Below are 20,641 nucleotides of genomic sequence, written 5' to 3' on the forward strand. Positions count from 1 at the left end.
ACTGCAAGAAACATCACAAGAAGCTAGTTTTGCCAGGTTTACTTTAGCATATGAGATTCAGGATGGGGTAAACCTGAATTTACTCTTAAAAAACTATACATAATGCAAAATGAAGCTTTGTGGCTTAGGACAGTGGATCCTGGCCCAGCCTCCTGGGCTCTCCCATTCCCTGCAGACCACTTGACAACCTTCATATCCAACTTCCAGATTGAATACACTATAAAAAGCATTATCTGCACACAGATTTGTTTCAGAACACCAGCTGTGTATGTATGTAAGTGTGGCACGCTGAAATCAGGGTGAGGCCTTTTGCTCCTTAGAAGAGGAGGGGAGGGGAAAACCCCACCATAACACAGAAAAGCCCGCCCCATACAAAACCTAGCCAACTGAAATTTTAGCTCAACACTAAGTTTCTGTATGATTTTCATTAACGAATTCCTTAGAAATGTCAGTATTTTCTAAAGGATCTGCATTTTATGGACTGTAAAGGAGCCACCTTCTTCATCATTGCTTATGATGTACAAGTAGATTCCAGCTGAATTTTGTGGTCGCCTGATTTCTGGATCCCAAAAATTCACTAGTGGCCACTGGGTCCCAAGAATGCATGTATTACAGCAAAAAGGCTTCCATCCCTTTCTCTGTGCATCAAGTTGGAGAAGTTAAGCGATGTATCAGCTAAGGTCAGATAGCGGAGAGCTACCTGGACTTCCAAACACTTTCAATGGTAGTGCCTGTGAAACACTGCATTTCCTGTTATGCTTCCCGCCCCCCCCCCCCATGTTCTAAAGCCAAACCAGAGCACAACTGTTTTCTCTACATCTGTTTCTTTTAGTCTTCTGGAGGCTTCTTTGGCTTTACCCTAGTTTCACCTGACAAAACAGCAAACCCACACACTTTACCCATTACGACTGCATGAGTTGGCACAATTTAGTCTTTGGCTCTAGGCGAGATCTTGGCTCATGATAGAGGATTTATCAGTGTAAAGCCCTGCATTTCATAGATCCTGAACACACATTATAGGGTCTCATAAATCTGTTATGGAAAGTAGCTATAGAGTAGGTACAGGGTAGGAGCTCTCAAGGAAGCTGCATTACCACTACACTGCTCATCTGTGGGTTAAGGCGCTGATGACATCATGCTGTCTGACCTTCTAGATACATGCAGTAGATTGTGAACATTTTACCTGGATTTCATAATGAGGAGTTAAGGTAGCAGCAAGAGTACACGGTATTTCACTTGCATCAATTATGCACATGCTTATGTCAGCACAAAGCAAAACAAAGCACCTTGACTCCTCACCAGCACTGCTGTCAGCCCTTTTCTACCTTCTATTTCTTCTGTGCTCCTTAAAACCTCGTAAACATTGAATTTTTACTGCAGGATGAGGAGAAAGGAAATAACGATTCCTGACCGCCTCCAAATCTTCTCCTGTCTAGATCACTATTTTCCCTAGCTGTTGTTTCCGCCAAGCCTGCCAACCATCCACACACTAGCTAATTTCTAAAGACTCCCTCACTTCCATCCTCATCAGCAAACGGAGACGGAAGTCCGTTCCTTCCTTCTGACAACTTACTCCCCAGTCAGATTTATACACCCGCTACCTTCCCCTTCTCCCTCCGTTACATCCTAGACAGTCACACTGAATTACTTCTGACTCCTCATACCATCAGCCGCAAACCTGAAGTGAAGCATTGAGGAAGGTGCTTTAAGGAGAAGAATTCAAGGAGAATAAATGCTCCTTAACAAAAAATAAAGAAGCCAATCTGAACTTTTAGTAATGATAATCTATAATATGTTGCAAAGAGCTGGTGGGGGTGGAAGCGGGAGTAGAACTATTAGGATCCAGCTCATGTAAACAAAGCCTTGCTATGGCAAAAATACAGGGAAGGAAAAGATGGTTAGGATGACTAAAGTAAAAATCTGACACCGCCTTTGGAAGGAATTTTAGATGAGCCCGCACCACCTTATCATTATAAAAATTTATGATAGGGTGGATCAGTCATGTGTGTTGTTTTTTTTTTTTGAAAACCAAACGTGCATACAAATTAACTCTTAATGAAGTAGTCTGAAAGCCAGACACAACCATTTGCAGACTGTAATCTTGTAGTTATGGTATGAGGTAAGGTAAACGTTCTAGCTCCCGAGTTTCACAAGAGACAGCTAACCTCTTCAGCTGGAGACTGCCCCAGCTGTGAGCAGGTTCCCTGTGTGCAAGCTGGGGGACCTGAGGTAATCAGCAGGCTGATGATAATGATAATGGGAGTAGTCTGACTGCTCTTCTCTCTGGAGACAAGCAGTGAGCTAGGTATTCAGTTTGCACAGCAAGAAAAGCTCAGGACTGGGCATCTAGACCTTGTCTAGCAGAATCAGCTTACAATTAAAAATTGCATCAAAGGCTAAGCAGGCAAAAATTCTCTATGTAAAAGACATGTGGCCTACAGAACTAGCACCTTTAACTGTATTTCTTAATTTCCACCTTTACAAGTCTTCTGTAATGACTCTGCAGAAACTAACAGCCAAAGCTTTTTTAAAAGGGAGCCAATTAATTACATTTGATAGCTATCTGAACAGTATTGGAACCAAGGACACCTTACACAAAAGACAACAGATGCACACATTACCGAGACTGAAAAGACCAGGATGGAGAAACCTAATTTGCTTCCCAATGGAGCTAGACTGTCCACCTTCAAATTTGCTTTTGTTTCCCTGGAGAAACTATCCTCTCCCACTCACAGACTGCACATACCCTACAGTACAAAAACCCACATGAGCTGTTTCTGTTGAAGTCTTCCTCTTGCTGGAAAAAATGCCAAGAGATTTCCCTCATGCTTTGGTCAGTCACTCTGTTCTTGATTTCCCTCAGGAAATCTCCTGTCTTACTGGAGCAAGCATACCCTCCCATAACCTCTGGGGAAGTGAATGCTTTGATCAGCACATCAGGTTGTGAAACGTGGGTTTTCCCTTTATCTTCTGATGACCTACATATTCCTCATTCTTATAAGCGCTGAGTGACATCCTGGAGTTTCTACCTCAAACAGGTCTTGATCTAGGAGAATATGGTATTCCTGTACCACAAACACACAACTGAAAACCATTTAATGCAAGAAAAAAAAACAAACCAAAAAAACCCAAAAACCTGGAAAACCATGGAAATTAAAAGCTGCAAGCTACACATTTATCACAAGCTTACATATATCAAAAGCTATAAGCCCTTCCCTTTGTTTGCAGAAACTGTAACATTCATATGTTAAAAATCTTATGACAAATTGTAAGACATTTGAAGTCATTTAATAAAGTTGACAGCAGAAAAATGCAAAAGCAAGACCTAGAGTTCAAGATGTCTCATAAGAATGCCTAACCTTTCATCCCACAGATCACTGCCCCTCCATATCAGTTATAACCATAGCTCAGTATTTCAAATTTGGCTTAAGTAAGTCTTTGAAAAGGGCACCTGGCCTTCATGTACAACCCCATTCTGAAACCCTCAGATCTGCTGACACTTTGCTCCAATGGGTACTTAAGAGTCCTTTATGTCCTCATGAAAGTAACCAGCAGACAGCTGTCTTCTCTCTAATGAGCTCCATGGAATCAGATCCTTGAGGTCTGCCATCTTCCATAACTAAAAAAGGAGTTTTGTGGGGGACTTTTCTGTCTGTTTTTTAAATGGACCTTACAGTGTATTTCAGCATCTCTTATAAAATATACACACAAAGGGTACAACACAGTCATGTGTCTGTAAGTTCTTGGTCTGCTCTGTCATCCACATGGGTTTGACAGCTACGATACAGGACCTACTACCATAGGAACCACACCACTCTGGACTTGCAGCCAGTGACCTGTTAGGATCTCTAATGAACAAGTGGAGGCCAAGGGATGGGATTTGAGACTCAGAAACCTGAATATGGGAGTCTACATGTGACTTACACAGTGAAACTCCTGTCCTAGTTTAGCTTAGAAAGTGATTCATCTAAACTTTAAGTGGATACCTGGTGACCCTATGGCTGTCAAGAGTCCACTAATTGTATTGAAGAGATGTACTCTGACTACAGCAAAGTAAGGACCTAAAGCCCGACAAGGAGATACCTGAATTTTGATGACTGAATCTGCAGCCAAATTCCACCCAAGAACTGCAGTGTTCCGTGACTGGTTTTACCAGTATTTAATCAGAAGTTAATACACCAATCCTGCTCCCACCCCCAGCTCCTACTCCTTGGACCCCAATATGCACTCCCAAGTCTTATATTAGCCCATGGACACTGCCATGAAGCCATATGGATTTAATAATAGCAACAGCGCATACCCTGGATTTCAAGTTTGCAACCTTCACTGCATTAATTTAGGGCACTATCAGTCAGGCTGTGCTGTCTGAAGCAAAGCCAGGTCAAGAAACTACAAAACCCCACTCTGTTCATACTTGCTTGGCATCACCTTTCCTCCTCCTCCCCTCCCCCTTACTAAAACTATTTCCTCGTTGGCTGTGCCAAATAACTGCATGCACAATCAATCCCTAATCCAGTTCTGACATTCTCTTTTTCCTTGAAAACTTTACTGTATTTTCTAACATGCTTCTGCAAACCGGACTGCCTGGACTGATAGTCCTGCAGCTCTGTTAAAGCACAACTGCAAAGGCTGTGGGTTAAACTGGCACACCAGAGGACAAGCTCCCCTGGGGAGAAGCTTCATTGCAATGAGCAGATCAGAGTGATAAACATTTCACTCAGGCCAGCTGCATCCAGAGCAGCATATCGAACCACACTAAACATTTTTTTGCTGGTTTTGTCATTGATTACAAAAAAAACCCCAGCAAACATCCAAATAGAAATCATTTACCTTTGTACCGCAATCCTCAGATATAAACAGCTCTACTTCATTTTATTCACTTAAAGTGCCTGAGTTGAGGCGTGTAGTCTTGTCTTTAAACCACCTTTTTAATGAAATTTATGAGTTTTCTTTTGGAACTAGTTAAAAAAAAAAAAAAAGGGACATATGGCTGTTTGTACTGTTGCTTGCCTCAAACTGTCAGGAACAGATTTGGCTTGAGAGAAAAAGCAAGGAAGACTCAGGAGTACTAGAGAAGAAATGTTGCACATAACTCCAATATTTAAAAGACATCTCGGATGTTGTTCTTTTCTGAAGCAACCAGTGACAGCAATCTTTGACAGGAATGGCAGCTCTCAGCCAGTGCTAATTCAGCTTTAGGAAAATGTGCATCCACAAGAAAACTAGGAGTACAAAGAAAAGACAACCAATGGACTGAAAGAGGAAAAAAAAAGGCACAGCTGGAAAAGAAATGAAACCAGTATTTCAGATAAAATGAGTGAAAGAAAAAAAGTAAGAACTAAATGTTGCCAGCTCTAAAAGCTTCAAAACCAGCAAGCTTGTCTTATCTCCTATAAGACACCCTCCCCTCTTCTGCATCCTGCTATTTGCAATTAGTTGGCAAGAGGTTACCTAACTAAATCCATATGTCACTGAAAACGTCCTGAATGCATGTCAAATATATCACAGAAATGTATCTGAAATTCCCAATCACATCCTTAATGCCAGTACCTTCTATTTGCTCTTGTCTCTTTAAGATAGTCTTTCTGTATCATTGTTTTTCCAAGCAAACAAGCATATACTTAGCTCCCCAGGGCAAATGTTTTCAGTGCCACCAACATGCTCATTCATTGACTTGGCACGCATTCTGCCATTAAGTTAGAAGCCTTAATATTTGTTTTGAGTTTTGTGGCAAACTGTGTCCAATTGTTCTTTAAGAAGTGACCTTATATTAAAAAGGGTGTTTTCTTTAATACATTGGCACTGCCACTATTCTGTTGTATTTAAACAACATCCTATCATCAATAATCTCTTAAGTCTACAACAAAGGCTAGAAATAGGCCTCCTGGGCACCCTGGGCCAAGAGGCTTAACTAGCTTATGCAGGTCTCAATCCCAATAGCAGTTCTCAAAACTTACAGCCCATATGTTGTCTGAGACTTCCAGATATCGATGCTTTAGAAATGAAGCCCAGGACTTCCTGATGCTGCCAGACACTCAAAATACTTGTCCTTTAAAACTCTGCATTACATTCCTACATCATATAGAGGTTATTTTCTTTTTTATCATGAATTACCTTCACTCATGTAAGAAATTAGTTGCCAAGGCCCTTTGGCTACGGTAAAAAGTTACTTGCAGCTAATACAGTTTTTCCATGAAAAAAATCAAGCTTTTAGCAGAACCAAAGCTATGGTATTTACTTATGCATCTCTGCTTGCAGCTCCTGTTCATACACCCACTGTACATGGAAATCAGTACTGTCACACAAAAAAGGACAGTGCCAACTGTCTCATGGATGTCTGTGGACAATGTATTTTTCTATTTATGAGCAGCAAAAACCTGAAAAGGACCTTTAATTTGATTTTCTCAAATGCTTTTCTTCTGTTGCACCTTGTGCCCACTAGGCACTTCTGCACAAAAGTGTTCTCAGGTATTTGGGCAGCAAGGCCCACATTTGCAATGAGGATCTATGTAGAAGTGAGAGTTCCTCTTCTTAAGGTTGTAGGAAGTTAGTTATACCTTTATTCTGATCTGCCTATATAAATCATGTAAAAAGTTAATACATTTTTGTTGTTCAGCAGTGCTAAGTTTGTTGTCAACTCTTGTAAATATATCGAGTCCCTATATTCTTACAGCTATACCCTGACACTGTTCTTTTCCCAAGGAAAAAAAAAAGCACACACACACACACAAACTATTCACATAAACTATAGTGCTTTTTGTACCAGGACATGTGGAACACCTCAGATGCCAAGCACAATTTTACATGGTTGCTTGAGGAAACAGCATTAATCAGAGAGTGTAGAACATGCACACACACACGCTTTGCTTTTTGCACAACTCTTGACAGAACCTGTGAAATAGTACAGAAAAATGTCTGGCACCACCCAACCCTCCCAGAAACTACTTCTTCTCAGGTAGCGGAAAGCATCCCTTTCCATTATCGTAATTTAGCGGGTCTGTGACTCCAGTACCCCCCACCATTGCCAAGTGTGGCCACTTTGTTGGCTGTTCCACTCGCTTTAAGATTCCCAAAGCAATGCATTTTTTTTTTTATCTCATCTATCAATCCCTACTGCCAAATAACTGATAGTTTTAAAGGAAAATAAAGAATGGCTTGGCAATTTCTGCTCCCCTCCTACCTCTTAGAAGTTATTTCCAAAACTCTTCCCAGGCTACATAAGCCCAAGACATCCCCACTGAGCAGAGACCCTGATGAAATCAAAACATTTGATTCAACAATGGGTACTTTTCTCTTTAGTACTACTACAAATGGTTTATTCTCTACTTAGTTCTTTGCTCATATGCTTAGCACTTTACCAGCAGATGCCAATTCACCAATATTTGTCCTTGATCTTATCCACACCACAAAAAGCAGCCAGGTTCTCATGCTCTCCCCAAACACCATCTCCTATTGCTACTTCTGGTGAAAGACCACTGGCCTAGACAGACCACTGCTGTGACCCTGCATGACATTATTCAGTGTTCTTATGGTCTAACCTATTCACTTATTTGCTAAAATACTGTCCACTGCTCCTGTGAGGGATTCTCCATAGCTCACGATAGTATCTTAGCCTTTTCGTTCATGCTGTGCCCATTTTTTTCCCAGTTTTTCTAAATGTTTGGCAGAATTTTGCTTACCGCAGATTCTGCTGCCCCATATGTTGCAGTTTTGCAAACTCTGTCTTTGAGCTATTTGCACTTTCCTGCCCCAGGCCTCTAGTCCTCCATGGTCATAATTCCGGAGCAGCCCTGCATCCTCCCCAGGAATACCTCATTTTCAACTGCATGACCTTTTCTGCTCAGCCAAGTCTAATTGTTTTGCCAGAAGTCAATTCTGGGTCTTTCAGCAACTTTAAAAGCTTTGTTCTACATTTGAACTGTGGGCTCTTCTGTTAAAAGCAGTATCAGCTCTTCAGTAATGCAGCTCTTCAGTTTTAGAGCAATTAGAATCTTTTAAGCATTTTAGTATTCGTTCTTGCTATTTAAAATACACTATTCATATATTTATTTTTAGGTGGAATGAAGTAATGTTCATATTTCTGTAAGTTCCACAGCGGCCCTTCTGCCCCAGTAAAATAAAGACTATGAAAAATGAAGGACTACAACACCAGCTATCCTGAAAAATAAAACTACCTTCTGTTCTTTTCTGGTCATACTCTTTCATGGCAGATATGCAAAAAATGTTTTTTAGCCTGTCTTTGGGTTTTTTTTTCCTAACTTCTCCTGAGCTTTGCCATTACAAAATACTGCTTTCCTAGTCAAAATAAACTCCTGGCTGGTAATTCTTTAGTACTACATTCTGCTCAGTGATCATTCGGCTCCAGGAAGCTTAACAACGGCCTGACACTTTCAGCAGTCATATTTTAACTAACCAGCACCAGTTTCTCACCACCACCATCAGGTTTCACCTTGTTCAGCAATGGTTCGCAGGTACTGAACCCAGTGGCATCTCAAGAAGTAAAAAGAAACTTCCCTGGTGGAGAACAAACATTATTTACTCTGGCCCATATATAATCCCTTATCCATGCTGTGCATGGACCATCAGGAAGACTTTCCACAAGTCATCAGGAAGACATTCCTTTACACGAACCATCAACAAAGATGCACTTACCAAAGTAAGTAACTGATACCAGGTCTGACCCCAAAATCCAGACTTTCTATCAGTGAGAAAAATGAAAAATTATTTTTCTCAGTCTTAAGATATTTTCCCAGTACTATGTTAAGAGGAGGACAGACAACTGCATCAGGTACCAAAGTGAGCACATTTAGAAGGGAAAATCTAAACCCATTATTTTAGCATACGAGTTGCTTTCATAGTAAGAGCTCTGCTTATTTAAACATTAGACTGATTTCAAAACCCAATTAAGAAAAACAGAAAGAAAAAAAGATTTAGGGATATAACTGTGCAAGAAAATGGACTCACTCAGCATCCTGTTCTTCCACAGTGCAGGAACAGTTATTATCAAGCCTGTGAAAGATCCTTCCTTTCTTAACACACAAACTTTTACTATTTCAAGAATGCAATCAAAATGAATAATTTTTTTTTTAATTATACAAAACTATCCTGTAATGCAGCTATAAGCTTCCCAAAGACATGTGACATTCAGTTCCCAGCTGAACTCTCATCTTTTGCTGTATAAACCTGCCCATACTGCAGCCTCCACCTTCTGAAGAACAAAATCACAGAATCACAGAAAGGTTTGGGCTGGAAAGGACCTTAAAGGTCATCCAGTTCCAGCCCCCTGCCATGGGCAGGGACACCTTCCACTAGACCAGGCTGCTCAAAGCCATGTCCAGCCTGGCCTTGAACACTGCCAGGGACGGAGCATTCACAAGTTCCTTGGGCAGCCAGTTCCAGTGCCTCATCTGGAGTTTTCAAATGAGCTGCAGAGTTCACCAGACAGCCATGGTATCAGTTTCAGCAAGAAAAAAGTTCTTATGTTCCTCATGAGATGCACACATAACCCTGGCAAGCACATTCCTATGAGATGCAGTCCTTTTTTTGCTAACGACAATTCCTTGTTCCACGTTTGTTTTGAGCATAAATATGCATAATGATTTAACACACACACCCCAGCTATATTGCTTAGTAATTCAAATTACCTCCAAGTTTCTCCCTCCTTCTTGAATCAAAAGTGAAATCTCTGGAAGTCCTTTTGCCGAACAGTGAAATCCTAATTTGTAAGCACACACTGTCCTATCTATAGCGTATCAGCAGTTTAAGGCAATCTAGATTTGTACTTATCACCATTTGGAACAGGATTGTTACACTGTTATGACTGACAGCAGAATTAAAAGATTTCTAGCTACTGTGAAGTGTTAGAAATGTTAATGATCTTCAGAAGTCTTAAGGATAATCATCAGTTTGAGCTACAGATGTGAAAGGCTGCAATAATGCTTTAAAACTCAGGTAAGTACCTAATAATAATAACAGTAAAGAAAATTTTCACTTTGGCACCAAAAGCAGAAGTAATATAATACAGAGATATAGACCAAAAAGAAAAGGAGAAAACTGCAGAACGTAAGTTCACTGACATCAGAGTATTTATTTGTCCTCTTTCAGAGTAAGAAAGGCAATAAGAAAATATCTTCCGACAGATACAAAGAGCCCCAGACAAATGGAGTCTCTCTCTGGAACTTCTCCAGCATAACCAAAAGGGGAGAAATTTCCAAACCACACAGAATGGGGGCACATCACTGGACCTCCACACAACTATCCTGCTTTCTAGTAGCTGAAAATGTCTTGAGAATAGTCTGATAAAGAAAACAGAGAAGCCAATTCGGAGAAGAGACTATTGAAACCTGACTGAAATTTCTACTTACAGGTTTCAATCCAACGTACTAAACTACCACAAGAACAACTACATTTTTGTCTTCCTACCACTAAGCCGCAATCTGCTTAAAATGTTAGAGAAATGACAAGGAAGGTTGCACCTTACAATGCTCATGTGCTCTAGAAAAAGAAACAGAGAAGACAGAATTCCAGCAGGTGAAAGCTAGCTTTGTTTTTCCCCAAGTACTATATTCAAAACACCAGTACTCCACACGTCATTGAGAAAACAGAAGGAATAGCCCAATTACAAAAGTATTATCTACATTTACCTTATAAATGGAAAAGTATGGAAACAAAGAGGAAAATGGTCAAGAAAAACAGGAAAAGCAGAAAAGTGGTAAAGGAAACATAAGGAAGCAAGAGGGCAAAAGGTAATAAAACCACATTTTCCAGTATTACTTTATCTGCTTTCCCATGTTAGATATGGGGTTGCATCTTAAAATCTTATTAATACTAAGAAAATACAAAACCTAAGAAAGTTACATATTTAATTTTTGTTAATGCAATGATACCTATGGCCTTGACATTAATACGTGGAGAATGAAATGCATACTTGTTCTTACAAAATTTCTACACACAAATATAAATAGGGGAAAAAAAAATGGCCTGAGGGAAAGGATTGAGCTTGATTACATATGACTGCTATAGTGAGAACAGACCTTTAGCCTTCCCTAGAAAACGAAGGTCTGTGTATAAACAGGAATCCAACTATCAGCAGCAACTCTAGACTTCATGTGTTTTATCCCATGCACATACCATCAATCTGAGTAAATACGCAGTCCATATGATGCAAGACACTGACCCTTACATTCAAAGAAATCGATGACAGGTACAGCATAAAGACCAGCAATAGCTTTGGCATAGATTATCTCCACTGCTGGTCACCATCAACAAGACTAATTGGCTACTGGGACTTAACAATCAAAGCATTCAGGGACAGTGGAATGAAAGGTCAATAAAGAAGGGCATTATTTAGACAACTGACTGTGCTAAACTCACAGGTCCTGCATGTTGGTCTGGGAGACACGAGCACAAACCTAGCCTGCTATTCCTCCTCAACCTTCCACCCTGCTTTTTTCTGGGGAGAGGGAAAGGAGAGGGAAGGGGGAGAAGGATGATGGTGATGACCAGGAAGGCAGGATGGACAGTCTTTACTTCGTTCATTTAACAATAACATGTATAACCTTCTGTATGTAAGCACATACAGAATATATCAAATGACTATACTAAAAAATAGTTCTAATAATAATAATTTTAACCTTTTTTGAAATTAAAATTCAAAAGTAACCAATGAAAAATATATACCACATTATTTTTCTTTACATTTTAACTGGTCTCTCATTACCCACTAGCAAAATGCACTGTACCATGCTTCTTGGGAATGTGCAGTTAGAACATCAGTTCCGCAGACAGAAAGTGACATGAGATTTCAGTAGTCAAATGGCACCAGGAAACTGTTAGGGTTTTTTTATTATTTTATTTTTTGTTTAAACCACAGCACAGCTGCAGAATCCTGTGATCCAACCATCAAACAAAACTACCAGTATTCAGCAGAAGCAAACCCAAAAGGTGTTTCCAAGATACAGGTCTGCTCTATGTACCAGGCTAAAGAGAATATGCTGACATTTAACACAGATCCCACACAAATCTCACAGCTGTTATTTTCTGACAGCATATTTATGATCATATTTTAGTTGCACCCATGCAAACACACAGAACAAGCTACTACTAAATGAACAGAAATCTCTCTTAAAACTCACACATGCACACATACATACAAAACCTGGCTAAAGTGGAATAAATGACACAACAAACCCCCAGAACCCCACCTCTCACAGAAATCGCAAAATAACAACGTCATTGTTAAACTAAAAGATCCTGGAATTCCTTCTACACACTTTCCCTGACATCTTCACACAAAAAATGCAGGGGTCAGTGGTACTGAAACAAGGGACAGCAGTTCCACTCTTGTGCACATACGAAAGCAAGTGACCCAAGCTATTATTCCAGTCTGAGGCACTTTTTGTTCCTAATATCCAGATGCAGCAGCTTTTATTTTCCTTTCTTTTCTTTTTTTTTTTCCTTGAAAAAAGAAATCACTGGGGACACCTCCTTCACATTTTCCTTTTCTTCAGCATTTTCACTTCATAAAGCTGCAGTCAATGTGTTTTGTGTGTAGTGAGAAGGGAATGGCACATTCAGTGGTGGTCTCAGCCACAGCCTACATTGGTGGCTCAAGTAGTCTCAGGATTAGGTCTTTGTGTGTGATGAAAGGATATGAAAAGTCAGTTATTTAAGCTCAGTCAAGCTGTTGATTTTGGGGAGGAAAAAGGTTTTGCAATTCAGTTTTCCTCAATAAATCATTGCCCTTTTTCAAGATAGTTCACATGTTCACAGTATTCTCCAGAAACAAAACAGATCATGATTTTTTTCCCCCCTCAATCCAGCATAGGGTAAGAAATCAAAATGAAGGGGCCATCACATTCAGTTACTCAAATTCACTGGAAACAAAAGCAGAAAATCAACTCTGTTAACAAGTAATAATATCACTGAAGAATTAAAAGGGCAAGAAACTAGAGAAAAAAAAATCCCTTTAAAATTTATCATAATAATTAACAAAACTAAAAATAAGTCTGAAATATATTTCACTGTCTTATATATTCAATCAGTTTACACATACAATTTTCAACCAATAGTTTTATCAGTTTGGGTACTCATCCTGCATCACCCAAGACCACTATTTAAGGATGTTAAGCCTCTGCAGATCTATCTCAAGTCAAAGTGAGATTCAGGGACTAAAAATAAGCCTCATTTTGATGAGTTCTCAAAAACAGGGCGTCCAAAACACTGGCCACTTAGGAACATCTGGGCTAATGTACATAAAATACTATTAAGGATACTGGACTCTTAATTCCCAATACTTCCCTGTTAAATTCTTTTATTCTGTTCCTCAGCTGACCTTTTCCTGAATTTATATAGTGTGTTTTATTAGTGCTGCTTTGAGCTAGACATTGCTATGCATTTTAACCAGGATATTTTAAACTACAAGCCCCACACCTACCAGTGAAGTCCACATCAACAGAACCTTGTACTCCCACAGAGCTTAAGGCAGCAGGAGGAACAACAGTTGGTTATAACGCTGAGTAAATCAGCTGGTATTTTCAGAGAAGTCTAAGAAAATCAGAGTAACAAAATCCCAGTTGTCTTATATGGCCCCTGAGTTCCTTAACTCCCTTTGGACTTACTCATAAGATAATCAAATTTGTAACAAGGGAGCATTTCTGCAATTATTTGGGTAGCTCTTTGAGGCTGCTGTCAGGCCCGCCCTCTGATTAAACTAACAAATACATGAATAGAGCACGTGTATCTACATGAAGCAGATTTTTAAGTCCTCTTAGAAAGTTCTAAAGCACTGTGACGGCCTTCACACAAGTGACCCCTTCACCTGAGGAGATGGCAACTTAGTTGGAAAACACCTGCCAGAAATCTTTAACTCAGAAAAAAGAAAGCAAGATGCAGAACTGAGGTTAACAGTACTATGGCAATTAACTAAAAAATATGTTAGTTCACAAAGAAACCCAAACATCATCTTCACCAAACAAGTTCATTCAGCTTTCTGACTATCTGAATCAACCCACAAACATTAATTACTACCTGATTTACAAACATATTGAGTGCCGTATTTGGTTAAATAAATGAACATAGCATTGCTTTTTATTTTTTAGGAGATCTGGTAGGGAACTTTACAGCTAGCCACGCTCCATTACAGAAGACAAGGCCCAGGCTTAGGCTGCATACTGTAAAGTGCATATTTTTATTTCAATGACCTTTGAACTGGACTGTATGCATACAACTAAAGATAATCTCAGTTGCACTACCTAGCTTTGGTTTCTTTTCAGTTTCTATCCTTCAGATCTACTTACAGAGCCCTGTTCAAAAGCCATGTAGTCAAACACAGCCATACATATGTTCTCATAAAAGAGACTTATTTTTTATTTATAAATCTTGTGGCTACAGCAGTAATTTCTACAAAAAAAGATAGTCAACTGCACTAACATGACATGTCTCATATACTGCTGAAATTCATAAGTTAAAAAATGACTGCCTTGTTCTGGTGAGGACAGCCCCTCCTGCTCCCAGTCTCTTCAAAGTAGGTGTGCTATATTTTAGTGCACTTAAAGGATGGCATTTAAATTTAAAGGCAGTGAGAACTGCCACTTTGGGAGTTATTGCAAAGCAACAGTTTTGCAAACTCTAGACAAGACTTTCAGAATACACAAGGTCTATGATGCATTTTTGTGCTTGCCACGTACATTTTATTTTTGCCGTTAACAAGTAAGTGTACAGTAACTATCTACTATCTTGAAGAGAACCAACTGTTTCTTCTTCATTGACCCAATGGAAGATGCAAAAAATTCAAGTCTTTTAGCTGAAAGAATTTTCATCCAGTATAGCTGTCTAGACTCATCATGCTCATTATGACTGCAGTTCACTGTATAAATCTTATTAGGCACTCTAAAAAGAACACTATCAATTTTTAGCATTGCTTTAAAATCTCTACTCAGTGCAACTATAAAATTTCAAAACCAGTAGATTTTATTTATCTGTAGGTATTTAAATGGGTTGATCTTGTAGGTTTTGGGTGTCCAATCACACTGTGTTTATCTGCGCAGAAATTATACACTCACTTGCCAATACAGTAAAAGGGTGGAATGCTTCACAATGATCTTAGCAGTAACTCAGAAAAACGACCACTTCTTCAATGCAAATCCGCTCAAGAAAAGCTTCTACACACAAAGTAAGATGAACCAGTTACTGCATTGTTTATTAAGTTTCACTTGATTTCTCCTGACAACCATTTAAACAATGAATGTTGGGAAATGTCTCTCAAAGAATCAGCAACAATGGCTGGGATCAGGGCTTTTGTATTTAGCTAATACTGTTTTTAGAAAGGAGAAAATATTTCTTCCTGAAGGGATTATAAAGTCTTATAAAAGACACCTGCAAACAAAACAAGTGACAAAAGATCTCTATCATAATTGATAACAGTTATCCTGTGTAAAAATCTATGCTTCTTCAGAAATAAATATATCTTTGCTATTGAATTTCAAAAGGCATCCACTAACCAACAAAACTGCTGATCAAGAACAGGAAGTTTGAGGAAACCTGCCAAGAAGGAAGTGCTTTTGTCTTATGGATAGCAGCACATTATTAGTCAACAATAAGATCCTAAATTTTCTTTTCTGATGCCAAACAGGTAAGCTTTGAAGCATAGTATGTTTTTAATAGTGTACTGGACATGTAACATCTACTTCATTTTTTTTAAGAAGGAAAACTTCCACTCAGAATTCAAAGTTTGGAATTGAGAAATAATTCAAAAGCCAATTTAAAGGAAATGCAAAAACTAATCAACATGAGGGGAAATGTTTACAAAAATGCAGATTACAGTAGGAGCCCGAAAGAAGAAAACAGTCACCTAGAGAGCAAGAGTTTTCATTCTTTCATCCCAAACTAGTTAAGTTTTGGTAAGCATATATGGCCTAAAGTATCTACATACTGGTCAAATAACTAAGTTTTCCTATCTGCTAGTAGATGACTCAGCCCTTTTTATGTGCCGTGCATACAGGTCGTCTCCTTCCTTAGTTTTCTTTTGGAGCAAACCAGTTGATTCCCTTGGAAAAAGGGAAGAGTGTAATTCTCAAAACAGTTTGCTTCAGGGTCTGCTCCCAAAGGGAAGTACGGACAAGACCACACCAATTTTGTCTCCCTCTGCTTATGCAGACTTCTCTAATACTTTCCCAGCAAATTTTGCATCCTCAGACAACCCCACATGCCTTTAAAACACATGCCAGGGCATGCAGGACACCCACTCAGTTTCTTGCTAAGAAAACACCATGCAAGTGGGCTGCAACACAACTCTCACATTACTGAAAATGCACAGAAATAAGGACAAGGGTTAATCATTTTATCTCAAAACCACAGCATCCAAAGGATGCTCTGGCCATGTGTAGTATGAACATACATGGTGATGTCTGCCGTAAAGGGGACAAAGCCCTCTGCACTGCTTGGTCTAACAGCCAAGGAGCACTATGCAGAAGAGATGGTTTTGAATTTGTGGATGTTAAATCCTATGCTAAGAGAAGAGGATAATGACTGAAGGACAGCCTGATCTTCCAGCCAAAAAAAAAGAAATATGTATTGTCCCAAGAGACCTGAAAAAGTAAAATAGTCCGTCTAATAAGACAGAGACTGAAGAAAATGATCAATCTGTATAACCAGTAGAAAACAAGTGGTATATTACAGAAAGATGGTTATATTGTACTTTCAGGAAAGAGTTTGTCAGGACCTTAAAAGCCCATGAACTCAAAATCTTGAAATTCACTCCCTAACTCTCAAAAGACCCCAATCACTTTAAGTGACAGGTAAAACACATCACCTTCCTTTCTTCCCCAAAAATGACATGTGGCACTGTAATGCTTTGCAAAATAAACATAAATCTTAACTTTAACAACTTAAACAAACTAGGAAAAACTTTATCTTAAAAAGTGTTTTTAACTCACTCCTTGGAACATACCTTTTTCTTTCCTATTTTCAAGAGTTCAGCACTAACACGATTAAACTGCTCAACCCACAGTGTCTTTGGCTTATTTTTAAAGAAGTCAGAACAAGGTTTAGATCCTGAATAAGTTATCTCTAAGAGACAAAGAGAAGTTAGCAACAGAACCTTAAGAAACCTTTCTGATTTGAGCATGACAGCTCTGATCCACTAAGTGGATTCAAGTCACTGCTTTCTCTAGCCTCCATGATTGTGTATGATTCATGTTATTTTTGTACAGCACACTCATTTTTTTTTCAGCTTTATCCTTCCACATTTTTTATAAGGAGGATTAAATAAGCAACTGCAACAGAAAAATTACCCTGATGTCATATATAATCCCTTATCCTTTCATCATCATCAAAATCTCAGTGCTTTGTCCATCTTTCTTGTCTGCAATTTATTTCACTTGTTCCTATTAAGGCTATTATATTCACCCTATTACTACTAATCTTTTCTTTGTAAATAGCCACACCTATTTTAATCCAAAATGGTGTGGTAAGCATTTGATTCTTTGTGGAAGTAGACATTTAATTAGGTTAATCTGTGCTATCTTTTCATGCAAGTTGATTGTTTCTTTACTATGGACATATTTCTTATAACAGCAATAAGCTTGCCAGATTGCTTGAAGGCAAATCAGGAGCAATTTACCAAGCATGTAGCTACTATGAACTGAAATCTTGACATAATAGCAAGCTGTGTATAGCCACTCCTACCTGCCAGTTATTACTCATGTTAGCTTTTTACCGACACATTAAATTTCAACCACACCCTTCTTTCACAAACAAGTACTTTCTTTCAACTCAGCTACATCTGTGACAAATAGCTGATCTTCACCAAAGCACACGGGAATATAAATACAGAATGCAGTGCAGAAGGCTTTGACAGCAGCAACTGAAATTACCTGCACAAAGTCCAAGAATGTCAATGGAAGCAAGTCATCCAGGTGGCCAATATCTTTGGAGAAACGATTCAAGATTCTTCCTACAGAAACAGAGTTGGAGAAGAAAATAAAAAGAAAGCAAATATAATTCCAGAAAAGATCAAAATATCTCAAACACACCACATTTTACCATTTTAGTAACAGTTAAAAGGAAACAGCTGGAATCTAAAGATAAAAAGACAACTTCTGAAACCACCATGAAGGGAATCTTTCACAACCACTGCAATGTATTTTGAAGAATACTTTTTTACAAATGTCTTCAACCCAGATATAAACTCTGTGCTTAAAATGCTATGAAAAAATTAAAATGGGCTTTGAAGATAATAGTTCAATGGAATTTAACACGTAAAACACGCTTTATATGCTCAGCATGTGCAGGTAAAGGTTTACAGTTTGGACAACTTAGTGCAAGTTTCATCAAGTAACATCAGCCAGAATTTGCTCCTATCCTGAAACTCACTAGTGCTCACATGTCCCAGATAGATCATAGTTGATCTAACTGATCCTTTTTAGTATTTCTGTTCCCACACCTCCATCGTTATACGTGGGTTCAAATTTCAGGCATTTCTGAAATGAAATTTGAGACAGATTTTATGCAGCCTTACATTTATACTCATTCAAAACCCTGACAATACTGATCTTTATTTAAGCTAATAAAACAATTTTTAATCTGCTGTCAGTGAAGCATTTACGCTTCTCTATTTTCCCAAGTTCTACTTGAGTGAAAAATTCAGTTACAGCAAGAGTACTGTAACAATTAAAGTCACAATGCTGCCACCTGTAAGTGGATTAGTGTCTTTCTCTATTAATCGATATCTCTACTCACCAGGAAAGAAACTAAGCTAAGGATGGGAATCTGGCCTTTTCTAAGGTGTGTAATGCCCCTACATGCATTCACGTTGCTTTTTTTATCTACATATATCTTGATTCAGTTATTACTTCTAACTGGTACAAACACATTCACTACATTGGCAACAAAAGACTTTTCTTTCTCTTTTCAAAGGAGCTCATTAAACTGAAAGTAGTTCAGTTTAAAGTTTCCAAGGAGTGCGTTGGAGACGTAATTCAAAGATAAAAGATACTGAAGTAACTTCTGTAGCAATCATTGTTTCAGTTTTCTGTTCACAGCTGCCTCGGGATTATGGATTTTGTTGCGTAATACTGACTTCTTCTTTTAAGGGAACTTCTGTTCCACACCAAGCAATATACAAAACATGCTCTGCTAAGGCCTGAGACAAGGCTCCAAAGAGAGATATCGATGACTAACAGCTTGTTCTGCACTACTTTAACACCAAAAGCAGTTACTTAAGGCAGACAACAGTAGAATTTATCTGCATTTTTAGGCTTTACACAAGGAAGAGGAAGGGTATGTAACAGCACAAGACAGCATCTCCTTCATGTGTTTTACTGGGAATGGCAGCTGTGGATGCTCCCTTTCACTTATTTCCTGTTGGGGTAGACACATCAGAAGGAGCTCCAAGGCAATTTTTTTGCATGTTTCCTTTTCCTCTGATTTCCTTACACAGAGACTAGCTGCGGACAAGTGATATAGCACATACGGCACACGTGCTGTAAGCATATCCCTAAATATCCCATTCAGGTTATTTTCAAATGAACCAAGACTTCACAGGAAAAAAAAAGATCATTCAAAGGTTAAATGCTTCCTTCTGACAGGACTTTCCTTAGCAGTTTGTCCAGGAGGGAACCAAAACGGCACATTGGACTGGCTCAAAGTATTAACAATTTGTATCATGGAATCATAGAATAGTTACTTGCCTGCGTGACTTTATTTTACAGACTGAAGAGCAGAGCAAGGAAGATGACAGTGCCAGGCCCCTCTGTGAAATGCTCTGAGACCCACCAATTGCAAGCTGTACACAAGGGCAAAAGATTATTCCTACAGAGAGCAAATCATACCTTAATTCAGCCTTAGAATCTCCCTTCGTCTCTTAACCCCAAATATGTTTTATTTGCAGTGTTTTCAGACTGATGTAAGAAGCTATTGCACAAACTATCTGCAACACCATGGGAAGGCAGCAAGGTCACTCAGGCTGGCTACTTTCCATAGCCACAGCACAAGTCGGGTCAATGTCAGCACCTCCAGGAATCAAGCAATGTGTTTACAGTCGCCGTCATCCCACAGGTGGGAGAGCACATACAAACTTGTTCCTGGAAAATCACTTACTCTCATTTTGTACAGTACAGACAAGGCCTGAAGGGCTACAGAAGCCATTACAAAGTCAATGTAATGTTGCTTGCTGTGAAAAGAGATTTAACTCTTGGGTTGTTTCACTTCCAGCAGTATCTCAGAATTTAGCTGTTATTTCCCTCCCTTGAGATTTCTATTGAAGAATCACCTGGTAAAGTTGCTCAAGGAGGAATTTGCTGATTTTGAGTCTGGGTTTTAGTTTGGGATTTTTCATCAACCGTGGATATGACAGGACACGACATTTCAGTTGGAAGGGACCTACAGCAATCACCTAGTCCAACTGCCTAACCAGTTCAAGGCTGACCAAAAGTTTATCCAAATGCCTCTTAAACACTGACAGGCTTGGGGCATTGACCACCTCTCTAGGAAGCCTATTCCAGTGTTTGATCACCCTCTCAGTAAAGAAATGCTTCCTAATGTCCAGTTTAAATCTCCCCTGGTTCAGCTTTGAACCACTCCCACACATTCTATGACTGGATATCAAGGAGAAGAGCTTAGGAGAAGGCTGTGACAACCTCCA

General features: G+C 39.1%; 1 protein-coding gene across 5 annotated transcripts in view; it reads right to left on the reverse strand.

Moving 5' to 3' along the window:
- ABCC4 (ATP binding cassette subfamily C member 4 (PEL blood group)) overlaps nucleotides 1-20,641 on the reverse strand; it is a 154,481-nt gene that overhangs the window by 48,548 nt on the left and 85,292 nt on the right. For 2 of the 5 annotated variants that reach the window (XM_062624594.1, XM_062624596.1), the window contains exon 20: nucleotides 17,874-17,953. In XM_062624594.1, the coding sequence (XP_062480578.1) occupies nucleotides 17,874-17,953 (80 nt within the window). Of the gene's footprint in view, nucleotides 1-11,831; nucleotides 12,876-12,898; nucleotides 14,401-17,873; nucleotides 17,954-20,641 lie in introns of those variants that run through there. The other 3 variants (XM_062624598.1, XM_062624599.1, XM_062624597.1) reach the window with 3 other exon arrangements.

This window comes from Pezoporus occidentalis, unplaced genomic scaffold (assembly GCF_034315485.1).
Source record: "Pezoporus occidentalis ecotype Australia unplaced genomic scaffold, CSIRO_AGI_Poc_V1 ctg27, whole genome shotgun sequence".
Lineage (NCBI taxonomy): Eukaryota > Metazoa > Chordata > Aves > Psittaciformes > Psittacidae > Pezoporus > Pezoporus occidentalis.